Here is a 12,860-nt window from a genome sequence, read left to right on the forward strand (position 1 = left end):
TCCAAGCTTTTTGGAGAGTGGTGAGAGATGAATTGATGTTTTTTAAAACCATATTAAGGTTACCAAAGGCCTCACTTGAATCTGAGAGATACAATGGGTTTGCAAATCCTGAAGCTCATTAATGCTGTTGGATATGAAAGAAGAGTTAGACTAGTTATTTTGCAAAATAAGACATTTTAATCCCTATAGTTTAGAATATAAAGAAAAAATAGGGCTTCCCAAGTTTTGAGAGGCAAAAACAGAAATCAAGCCATCCCAAAAGCCTCTCAAATAAACCAAGTAGTTCTTAAACTGAAATCTGGTATTGGGCTTAGAAGTGTTGTCTGGCAAAATCAGCAAATGTGAGTGATCAGAGCAAGCAAGGGCCTCCACTTTATCAAAGTATGTAGGAAAACATTCAAGCAAGCCGAGTTAATAAGGGCCCTATCTAGTTTAATATGAATAGGATTATCCGTTTGTTGATTAAACCAAGTGTAGAATAATCCAGAAGACGGAAGCTCACTCAAACCAGAGCTAAAAATCCAACTATTCATTTCTTCCATGCGGCTCTGATGAAGGGGTCTACCTCCAGATTTATCTTCCACAAATCTACAACAGTTAAAATCCCCTACAATGACCCAGGGGGCAATGATAGATGTAGCTAAATTAATGGGCTACTGCCAGAGAGAAGCTCTTTCCAAAGGAGAGTTGACCGCATAAATAACAGAAATAAGCGTCGGAGGCAAGGAGCTCGACCGAATAGTCCCATGAATGAGCTACGAAGAAATAAATAAGGGAGAGAACAAAATAGCCAAGGGGTTCCATTTCAACCAAATTCTGCCCGGGATCGAACAAGAAAAATTGTCACAGGTTTGCTCATTCGAGAAGACCTTATGAGAGTTAATGAACCAAAGGTCATTAGCCGAAGCAAGAGAAATCTTTACTTCCAAAATACAAAGTATGTCAAGATGGAAAGAAGAAACTAACTTTTTACAAACTAAAACTCTCTCAGGGGACCGTCTTAAATCTTTTAATCAACTTAAATACTTTAATTAAAAATGCATGTCAAACCATTTAACGAAACAGTCACACAACGTTTATTATAAATGTTGCCGAACAATATTCCGGTGAAATACTACTTAAATAAAATGCTGGAGCTACCAAACAAAGCGCATAAATATTAGTACTTTCATAGGTTAAAAAAGGCGCGGCTATTTTGCTGATCTCAGTGGGAGAAAGAGAGCTAGCGAACCAGCGAGAGGGAGAGAGGGGGAGAATGTCATCGTTGGGTGCAACAGGAATTGGCCATCTACTCCCCTCAACTTCAGTAGCGCTAAGGACCACCAAATCATCCCAATTTCTTCCTGAAACCGCTACCAAAACCCTAACTTTCCCGTTTCATTTCCTTCGCGGTGAGTATCCGGCTTCTCTGCTCCCATTTTTCTATTCATGTGGGTCCATTGATTATTCGACGTTGGTACCCTCAGCTCCTCCAGCTGACTTGGTCCGGACAAGAAATGTTCGGTCTCCAGTTGTGGTCTTTGCCGGCAATCGGCATCTTGTGGGATCGGTGACGAACACTAAAGGACTTCGCTTTGCTGTGGTGAATAGCCTTATTCTAGTTCATTCGAATAAAAAATGCTGGCTACTGCTGGCTACTGCGCACTTTTTTTATTCTAGTTGTTGTGCAGTTTGTTGATCCGTAGAGGTCTTTGTGTTTTGTTTGGTTCTGCAAAATGTCGCTTTTTCTGTTTTACTGCCTCCAGTAGATAGCCTATTTGATAGAATGCTTCTATGGCTTTTGAAATCAACGTTTTTTGAAATATTTTTGCGGGCTTGCCATTTTGTTGTTCAAGATTTTGCAATATAGAATCTTTAAAGAACTTAACATCTTTAAAGGTCAGAGAGGCAGACGAGTCCACCCAAATGCTTTCAAATGAGTTATATAATATTTGGAAATCATTTATTATATTTGCTTTTGCTGTTGTTTGATTTGTGAAAGCTTGAAGAATTGTTTACGTGGAAAGTAATTTATTTGTGTTTGATTTAAATTAAAGTTGATGTTGAATGTTTTCTTTGTATATTTGCTTTTTAGGTTTTTTTTTTGTGACGCGAACTAATTTACATTGCGTTAGTTTTGCAGCAAATCAAACAGTTCTTTAATGATTTCCATCGAAACCCTTTTTTTCTTTGCTCAACTACTGTCCTTTAATGCTTTCCATCAACATCCTTTCTTATTGTCAGCCAACGCCTTGACAACTACTTACTCCTATAATTTTGGAAGAATCTTTTCTAAGAAGTTTTATGGTTTCTACAAGTTAACGGATTAACAATTTGCCTTTTCTACCTCTTTACTACACCCTTTTACTTTTTTTTTGGACATTTAGGCCAATTAAATACACAAGACTCGAACCCAAGATCTCTTAGTTGATAGCCAAAGCTCTCAACCAACAGGTCAAGGGGAGTTGTGTACCCTTACTACTTTGCATTTGCGTTATCTAATCTCCCTCCCTCTATGTCTTGCAAGTCTAACCTTACCTGTAAAGTCAAAACAAATAGGTCTTTAGGAGAATGTTGAAACTATCACATTTGATGATGACTAATTTTGATTTCCTCATCAATTTGGTTTTCCTCGAAGGTTGTGGCACGGTTTAATGAGATCATCACAAATTCTTTATTGGAGGGAGCTTTACAGACTTTCAAGCAATATTCAGTCAAAGAAGAAGATGTTACAGTAACATTTCTTCTGAATTATTTTTAAGTTTCTTTTTTTATTTTTCCAGGGGACCATATTTCTATGTTTTTGTATCATAATTTTGAGAATAAAAAGAAAAAGAATTGCAAATGCCTGTAAGGCTTTATTTAGCTTGACTATAGTCTGTTGTGTTTTGCCATGCTATATAATGATTGTTATGTTGTTCTTTTGGATAAAGCATCTGAATGTTTGGTAAAATTATGTTAAGGTTGCTACCTAAAGTATTGTAAGAGTTTTGACTATTTGGTAAAAAGTTGTTGTCAATTATATCAGTGGTTTGAATGCCAAAATTAGATATTATTATGAATTCTATACAATTATAATTTATATCATAATATTAATAAATTTGTGAATAATTAAATAAAATAATTATGTAATAAATTAGATAAAAAACTTAAAATTCATTAAAATTCTTTTCTAGGAAGCTTGCTAAAGTTCCATTCTAAGAAAACTATTTTTAAGATTTCTTATGACTTGATTCTGTTAGATCGGACCTCCCTGGATCGGTCCAACCGATCCTTCCTGGATCGGCAGTCATATATAGAAGGTAGAAGTCCGCCCACCTACAGTGATTCCACCCAAAAGTCTCTCCCGCCGCAGTAACTCTGCCCCTCTTTGAGTGGGCCCACGATAAATTTGAACGAGGAGGGGCTTGGTAGGAGGGAAAAAGAAGAGGGGGAGGGCTATTTTGACATTTACTTTATTTTGTATGATTTAAGTAGTTTGTTTATGCTAGGGTTTCTTTTTCATGCTGATTTTTGATGAATTTAGGTTTCTTTTTGTTGTGAGTGCTTCTATCAATGGCTAGGGATTTGGGAGAGCCGGATCATCCTCTTCAGTTGAAGATACATTGTATCTTGTGGTTTGCTGATTTGGTAGAAATTACATCTATTTCCCATTAAATTGTTATCAGAGCACGATTCGGGATCTATGGCGGCCAAGAAAGCTGATGCCCTAGAAGAGCATCTTGAACGAGAAGCGTACCAAATCAAAGCGGCATTTGAAGCATACTTGTCAATGGCGCAAAATGGTCCGTGCCATGGCGCATGGTGCGATGTGGCGCACCTATGAGGTCAGTTCATGGCGTGACGCATATGTTCAAGTTGACGAGCGCCATTTGCGAAATGTTTGCGCAATGGAGTTTATTTCAACTTTATTTTAGTAAAAATTTTAGATGAACTTGAAGCTCATTTTATGGTTTGGACTTTGGACCACAAACATATTCAACCAAGCATTACCCAACTTGATTGATACTCTAAAATTAGATTCATATAATGATGCTTATAATTATTTTTTTTTGTTTTGCGCTGTGTTCAAAATGGCACGTGGCGTGCCGTGCGCAATGCGCCATGGCTCCACGGGGAACTTTGTGACGTGCTGCGCTATTCACCGTTGACAAGTATGGTTTGAGAGTTGAATTTCATCAATGGAGGACAAATTTTTCAACTCTAGAGGAGATGATGAAGGTGTTGGATCTTCAAGTCCAACCGATAGCATAGAGGAAAGAGCGCCTATAGGAAGAAATTAAAATTTCGGCAACCAGAGGGATGATCACGATGTGGATATCTTGGAGGGAGAAGAGAGAATACCTCCTCTAGAGTCCATTCCTAGGGAGGAGATAGGTAGAAGGTATGGGGTGGGCGTGAGGGGTTGGATATGAACGAATGAGCTTTGATTTTGAAAGACGAGGGGTTGAATATAATCGGGGAGGTGCTGATTTTGAAAGATGGAGGGGATTTTGATGATGGGTTTGGGTACGAGCGTGGAAGAGAGGATCGAAACACTTGGGGGGGGGGCACCCACTTTAGTAATGGGAAGTTATAGAGGAATCAACGGGAAAAGAGGAGATTCAAGGGTAAGGAAGCTAAAAATGCCTATTTTTGAGGGAGAGGATTTACAGGTTGGAAATGTATTTTGCCGTCAATGGGTTGATTGAGGAGAGACTAACGATAGCTGAGTTATGCTTGGAGAGGAAAGCATTGGTATGGTACTAGTGAAGAGACATGATGCAACTCATGTGGAGCTAGAAAGAGTTCAAGAATTGCTTGTTGGAATGTTTTCGAACTAGCCGGGGATGGTACTTCTATGATTAGTTCTTTGCATTGACGTAGGAGGGATTGGTTCTTTGCATTGACGTAGGACAGATTGGTTCTTTGCATTGACGTAGGAAGGATTGGTGGTGGGGTACCGTGAAAGATTTTAGTACCTTCCTAGCCGACTGGACCGGTTTAGTGACTGTACTAGAGGGAAACTTTATGAAATGACTCAAACCAGAGATCCGAGCAATTGTTAGAGGCCTCATGATCTGGGAGAGGCTATGGAGTTAGCTCAGTTAGTGGAGGCCAGAAGCACCTAGAGAGGGGGGCTAGAGGCAGCAGTTCAGAAAGTTTGTACTGGATGACTATTACCTTTTAGCACCCAAAGGGTCGACACCGGGTATTCTTGGGAGACCTCGAAGGAGAAGATTGTAGGAGGGACAACCAAGGGAAAATTCAAGAGGCTTATTGAGGAGTCATAGGAGAAGAGATCGAAGGGGCTGTGTTTCAGATGTGATGAGAGGTATGGACACAAGGTGCTATGGGTGATGATGGACATAGGGAAGGTGGAGACAGGTAGAGGGGTGTGTAGGGGGTGGTATTGACCACATAGGGGGTCCAGGTGATGGAGGACTTCCTTCCATTGTAATTAGAGATCACTGATGTCATCCTGGGAATGAAATTACTATAGACCTTGGGGGATACCAAAGTCAATTGGGTAGCGCTAACAAAGGAACTACTGGTGGAGGGAAGAATAGTGATGATCAAGGGATGCATATTCAAAGCCACAGTGACTCTCAAAACCATGGTGAGAACCATATAGGAGGTGGGAGGAGGGTTTCAGGTGGAGTTGCATAATTTAGAGTGGATCAGATTTGAGGAGGGGGGAGACATCTCCCTTTCAGTAGAGCCGCTTATACAATAGTTTAGTGAGGCATTTCAATCACCTTAAGGATTGCCACCATCGAGGGAGCAGGAGCATATTATCATCTTGAGGGATGGAGTGTCACCGATTAGTGTCAGGCCTTATTATTACACTCAAATTTAAAAATGATGAGATTGAGAAGTTGATGTAGGAGATATTGGAGGTAGGAATCATCAGGTCGAGCGTGAGCCCTTTTTCTAGCTAGTTTTACTGGTTAAGAAGAAAGACGAGAGCTGAAGATTATGTGTGGATTATCAGGCTCTAAATAAGAAAATTGTGCCAGATAAGTTTTCTATTCTGGTGATAGATGAGTTACTGGATGAGTTATATAGAGCAGTGGTATTTACGAAGATGGATCTAAAGTCTGGATGCCATCTGATCAGGATGGGAGAGGAGGATGTCCTGAAGACTACTTTCTTGACACATGAGAGACATTACAAGTTCTTGGTGATGCCATTTGACCTCACCAATGCCCCTGCAACATTCTAGTCCCTCGTGAACAAAGTGTTCCTACCATACCTCAGGATATTAATATTAATTTTTTTACGACATCCTGGTGTACTTCAAGTTGGACGAGGAGCATTTGGAGCACTTGAAAGTGGTGTTGAAGGTGTTACAGGAGCATCAACCATATATGTCAATGACGCAAAATAGCACGCGCCATGGCGCAAGGCGCGACGCGGCGCACATACGGTGCCATGTGCATGGCGCGGCGCAGATGTTCAAAATGGCGCACGCTATTTGTGCCATATGCGCACCATGGCGCATGGCGAACGGTGCAAAATAGCACGCGCTATTGTTTGAAAGAAAGAGGGCATGTTTAGTGAAGTTTTTCTTTTTTGTTTTTATTTGAATTTTTAATATTATATAATTTTATTTTGTGCAAAACGCAATGCTTTATTGAAGTACTAAATTTCTGCACTTTTTTTAATGATTTCACTATTATTATAATACGTTTGATCGTTTTGATCTTTCGTTAGTCTTATATTATTATTACACCTCTTTTACCTTTAAGAAATATAATAAAAGAGATTTTATATTTATCAAATAAAATGTAAAATGACAATTTTTTTTTTTGGCATAGTAACACATAAAGAAGTTTTTTGAACATTTAGCATATAATGTATATTTTATATGGTAAAACTTTAAATATAATTTTAATTAGAAACTCATTTTATCATCAAATTGGCTGAAAAAATAAAAGTATTTAATATCTTGTTTGGTTTTAAGGGGCTACATATAATTAGTTTAGTTTAGGAAAGATAAATGATAATTTCCCTTAACACTTCATAAAATTTGGGAAATATTTTTGTCACAGGAAGTTGTTTTCAAATTCATTCTCCATAAGGTATTGCATTGGACTAATTAAATGCCAAAACATAACAGTTGTACTAAATTTGGGAGCATTTCTTTTTTTCTGGATGATTGATGCAATGCCTGCCAAGACCTTGGTGTTATTGATATGTTATTGTGAAAGAACGATGCATTATTGTCCGTATCAGTTGCTTTTGGTGATGTTGCTTTAGTCTTAGGTTCAAGCTTTGGTTGTTCTTAGCTCAAGTTAATCCTTGTAGGGCCAAACTGGACTCATTAAAAGAAATGTATAGGGCAAAGGAACCATAAAACTTTATTATTTTATAGGCTTATTAAAAAAATGCTAATGAAGATAACGAAGCTTTTTTTGGCATTTGTTGTTGATGATGATTCCCAAGAAGAGTTGATTAAATTATTATAAAATAATTGATCTTTAAAAAAATGATTGTAATATTTTGAATTATAAGATATTTGGGTGTTGTTTATTTGAATCTATATATGACCATGGTTGTCTTTCATTATTATGATAACTTGTCTTTCAGTTTAATGATATTTCATATTCATGCTTTTTATTTTATAATTCTTGTATAGTTTGCGCCATGTTCAAAATGGTGCGCGCCGTGCCATGCGCCATGGCTCCAAAGGGACCTTTGCACCGTGGTGCGCCATTCGCCGTTAACAAGTATTACATCAACTATAGGCCAATTTGAAGAAGTATTGCTTTGCACAGTCCATTGTGGAGTACTTGAGGCATGTGGTATCTCATGAGTGAGTGGCTGCTGATCAAACCAAGATTGACGTTATGCTGAAATGGCTGCTACGTAAGACTCTGAAAGAACCGAGGTGTTTCCTAGGGTTAGCCGAGTATTACAGGAGATTTGTGAGGGGATATAGCTCTATAGCATGGCCATTGACAGAGCAGCTAAAGAATGATAGTTTTATGTGAGGCAAGACAACATCCTAGGCCTTTTAGAGGCTTAAGAAGGCCATGATCATGATACCGGCTTTGACCCTACTAGATTTCAGCCAGATTTTTGTGGTGGAGATTGATGCATTAGGGTATGGATTATGGGCAGTGCTCATGCAGAATCACAGGCCCACTTTAGCTAGGTGTTGATAGCCAGAGCTAGATTAAAATCAGTCTATGAGGACTTAATGGCCATTGTATTAGTTATTCATAAGTGACGACCTTACTTGCTGGGTCGACATTTCATCGTCAAGATAAACCAGGGGAGCTTGCTCACCTTCTGCATGAGTTCTATGAGAGGGTGTTGGGGGTCATTCGAGAGTGCAGAAGACGTACAGGAGGTTGGCGGCGGAGTTGTATTGACAGGGGATTCATAAGGATGTGGAGGAGATGGTGGCTAGATGTGATGTGTGCTATAGGAGCAAATACATGGCCATGGCCCCAAGAGGATTACTACAATCTCTAACTCTTCCAGATAGAGTATGGGAGGTGGCCACTATGGATTTAATAGATGGGTTTCTCAGATTTGAGGAGTTTACAGTGATTTTGGTGGTGGATAGATTGAACAAGTATGTTCATTTCATTCCCTTATGACATCCGCACATGACAGTGACAGTATCAACGATATTCATCAAAGAGGTAGTCAGATTGCTTGAGTTACCATAGTCTATAGTATCCGACCGAGATATGTTGTTCCTTAGTCATTTTTGGAGGGAGTTATTTAGGCTACAGGGGTTAGTATTGAAGAGGAGCAACGTTTACCATCCTGAGACAGACGGGCAAATGGATATAGTAAATAGGAACCTTGAGACATATTTGAGATATTTTGTTTCAGAGACACCTTAGATGTGGGAAAAGTGGCTTACATGGGCAGAGTACTGATATAACATTTCATATCATTCGGCTTCACAGATTACTCCTTTCAAAATATTGTACGGAAGGGATCCACCTCACTTGATGCACTTTGGGCAGAGTAGCACACCCATCTCTTCGGTAGAGCAATACTTGGAGGAGAGGGACAGGGTGTTGACTAAGCTAAAAATGCATTTGTTGAGGGCTCAACAAATCATGAAGTAGGCAGATGGACGCAGAAAGGACATCCAATTTGAAATATGGGATAGGGTTTACTTGAAGCTTCATCCTTATAGGCAAAGGACAGTAGCTAATAAGATGAACGAGAAGTTGGCCCCGAGGTATTTTGATTTTTATGAGATACTGGAGAGGATTGAAGCAATAGCTTATCGATTGAAGTTTCCCCCGACCGTTACTATACATCCGATGTTCCATGTGTCACAATTGAGGAGAGCTGTCGGGGATCATGCATCTTGTTCAGAGTTACCCGTGACACTGACAGAGGATTTGGAGGTGGTATTGGAATCACTAGAGTTAAAGGGGTATGACAGGGAGAGAGGTATTAAGGAAGTGCTTATTAAATGGAAGAACTCACTCAACTATGACGCCACATGGGAGCCGTACGAGAGGGTGAAGCATTAGTTTTGTCTTCCACCTAGAGGATAAAGCGGGTTTTTGGGAGGTATTGTTAAACCATACCTCCTTGGATCGGTCCTGGAACGGCATTCGTATATAGCAGGCGGAATTCTCGCCCGCCTATAGTGATTTTGCTTGGAAGTCCCGCCCGCCACAGTATTTCCACCCCGTTGGGGTGGGCCCACGACAAATTTGGAGGAGGGTCTGATTAGGAGGGAAATGAAAGAGAGGGAGGGTTGCTTTGACATTAACTATGTTTTGTATGATTTAAGTAGTTTGTTTATGCTAGGATTTCTTCTTCATGCTAGTTTTAGTTGAATTTAGGTTTCCTTAGGTTGTGACGGCTCTAGCCGATAGCTAGGAATTGGGAGATCCGGATCTTCCTCTCCAATCACTTTCTATTTCTTGCAATAAAAAGTTTTGTAGCGTGTTCGTCTTCCCAAATTCTTCTTGCGGTTCACTGATTTGGTTGAAATTACATCTATTTCCTATTATATTCTTTCTCACATTTGGTTTGAAACATCCTAAAATTTCTTATGCTATTTAAGCAAATGCATGCAACATAGAGCTATGCCAAAAAAAAGCCTAAATGTCAACAACTTAGTTGTTTACCTTTTCTTTTATGATTATTAAATCTTTGTAGTATATGCTTACTTGGAAATGTATATGCATGTACATGTTTTCATGTGTTCTTCCAAATCATGTCCATAACTGAGCCCAATATTATTAATGAAGTAAGTTCTATTAAGGAAATTCAAACCATAATTTATTCCAAAATCACATCTATTTAACCTTCTTGTAAATGACCTGCATCGGATCATTTTTGCAAGCTTCTGAAAGATTTCTTTTGCAGCTTCACTCTGAGTTGTTATTAATTTCATTATTTTTTTCTTTTGCATTGCTTGTTGCTTCAACCACTGTGATTAAGTGCCTTACTGTAGTTTTATGTTCAGTAACTCTTTACTTTTATTAAACCTTCTAATTAGGCTTTGTTTAGATTGAAGAAAGTGAAGGAAATGAAGTGATAAACAAGCAAATTACGAGTTCATAATGAATTAAAATCCATTGAGTTGAGATTTTCAACTCTATTTTTATTTCCTTTCGCTCTGTCTGGATTGTATAAAATTCTTAGGGTTGGTTTTGTACTTTTCCTCTTAAGAAATCTTAATTATCCACAACTTCACGTGAGCTGTTAATTGATTCCTAGGCATGTTGGTCAACTGTTACAGTACTAAAAAATTTGCTATGCTGGTTGACATTATTGAAAACTAGTTTGCTGTGATTTGTCTCTTCTCAGATGAAAATCCTAAGGATTGAAATCAGTAGGTTGTGGTCTTTGGAGATCAAATGAAAAGAAGGATTGATTACTCTAGGAAATTGAAAGAACGATAAAGAAGGCGATCCATTGTCATTGTTTAATTGGCTATTTGTCAAGAGTGGCATTTCTTTGTTTTCTTTATAGAAAGTTTTCCCAACTTTGGTGAGATTTTTCCATTGTAGATTATTGAAGGGGGTTTGAATTCTGTTTGTATAATTCCTTAATTTGCATTACTTCATCTATTTATAATGGATTTTGTGTGCTCCTTTGCCTCATGGATCTTGATCTATCTTAACTACATAAAATTGGCATTCATTATATTTCTTGGTTCTTTATATATTTATTTAGTGTTATCATATAATTACTGCTCGGTTGATCCTACCTATTTTGTGTCATCAAGTGAGATAATTTGAACCTTCTGTCACGACAATATGGTATCTAAGTAATTTTCACACAAGAGATGTTGTTGTCCTCAAGATCAAGTTGTTCAACATGTACTACCAAAAATGAGTTTGAAATGTTTATTGGTAGTGTTGATTTCAATATTTGGAAGATAAAGAGAACATCTCTATCAAAATGATTGCTTAAAGTTTTTAAGGGGAAGGAAAACATAATTGCCATGGACGAAGAAGAGTTATATCAATTTATCCTTAGTTCAATCACCTTCAGTTTAGAAGACAAGATTCTTCTAAATGCAGAGATCAAATAACCAAGAAGGATATGTGAGAAAAGTTAAGCTCCCCGTACTGATGAAATTGTTCAAAAATCATCTCTATTCTAAGCACTACTATTTTCCTTTCATATGAAGGAAGGCGCTTCAATTCATGACATTTGGATACCTATATTTAGTTTATTATTGATCTGGATATAGCATTGATGTAAAAAATGATGAACATAAAACCTTAATTTTGATGTGCTCTCTACTTTCTCTTATGATCATATTGTTACCACCTTTTTATAGGGAAAATATATTGTTTTCATGATAGAGGTGAAATCTTCATTGTTAAATGTGTTGAGAAATAGTGCTGCAGCAGCAACAACAACAACAACAATATCAAACATTTATCACACTATGTAGAGTCGGCTACATAAATATTTTTTCTCCATTGTGTCCTATTAAGAGTCAAATTCTCATTTAAATCTAATAAAAAAGGTCATTTCTAATACTTTCTAACTAAGTCTTTTTATATTGTTGACCTGTATAAAAAAAATTTGTACTTGTTCGGCGTCGAAATCTACACGTCGTTCGCGTAAATCTCGCACTTCGCACGTCGACGTCACCTCACTCATTTCGCCCCACGATCTCCTCTTCGCGTCGTTAATGCCAATGAAAAGGAGGCCTTCGGCCTCTGCTCCCGAATCCCGCTCTGATCTCTCCTCTCCCGCTCTCGCTCTCTTCTTCTTGTGAGATCGAAAGTTACGACAGTTTGATCGGAACCAGCAACGGAGCTCGCTCCAGCTCCTCATGGTCGCTCGGCTTCGCTCCATGGACTCGTCTGCTCCCTATTGGATCGGAAATTCCGACATTTTGATCGGAAGCAACTGGGAGCTTCGCACGCTGTGCGGGTAACTCTCTCCCGATCGCATGCTTCTCCGGCTCTTCCTTGCTGTTCGACGAAGCTCCTTCGACGACTCTCCCTGCCCGTAGGATCGGAAGTTACGACATTTTGATCGGACGCTTGAACCGGAGCTCGCCGGCCGTGAAGACTACTTTCTCCCTTTGCTCGCTCCTTCGGCGCCCCCCCATTGCTGTTCGACTTCGTTGCTTCGACAACTTTCCCTACCCGCAGGATCGGAAGTTACAACATTTTGTTCGGAACCAACAAGGGAGCTCGCTCTCTGTGAAGGAGCTCACCGGCGGTGTAGGTAACTTTCTCCCTATCACACGCTTCCTTGGCCGAATCCCGTAAATCTGCCAAATTAAATTTTTTTTTAATAATTATTTAATTAATTCTAATTAATTTATTAATTTTTTTAATTAATTATTATGATTAATTATATTTAATTTCAATTAAAATTATTATAATTAATCAAATTAATTATAATTAATTTTAATTAAAATTAATGTTAATTAATTA

General features: G+C 38.5%; 1 protein-coding gene across 3 annotated transcripts in view; it reads left to right on the top strand.

The window, feature by feature from the left end:
• Nucleotides 1-1,149: 1,149 nt before the first annotated feature.
• Nucleotides 1,150-12,860, top strand: part of LOC110113848 (6,7-dimethyl-8-ribityllumazine synthase, chloroplastic) — a 40,753-nt gene continuing 29,042 nt past the window's right edge. Inside the window, exons 1-3 of one of the 3 annotated variants that reach the window (XM_028699669.1) lie at nucleotides 1,153-1,391; nucleotides 1,467-1,582; nucleotides 2,618-2,713. In XM_028699669.1, coding sequence (XP_028555502.1) covers nucleotides 1,256-1,391; nucleotides 1,467-1,582; nucleotides 2,618-2,713 — 348 coding nt within the window. In that variant the 5' untranslated portion in view covers nucleotides 1,153-1,255. Of the gene's footprint in view, nucleotides 1,392-1,466; nucleotides 1,583-2,617; nucleotides 2,714-12,860 lie in introns of all 3 variants that reach the window. The other 2 variants (XM_020846554.2, XM_020846555.2) reach the window with 2 other exon arrangements.

Source organism: Dendrobium catenatum, unplaced genomic scaffold (assembly GCF_001605985.2).
Source record: "Dendrobium catenatum unplaced genomic scaffold, ASM160598v2 fragScaff_scaffold_1360, whole genome shotgun sequence".
NCBI classification, from domain to species: Eukaryota; Viridiplantae; Streptophyta; class Magnoliopsida; order Asparagales; family Orchidaceae; genus Dendrobium; species Dendrobium catenatum.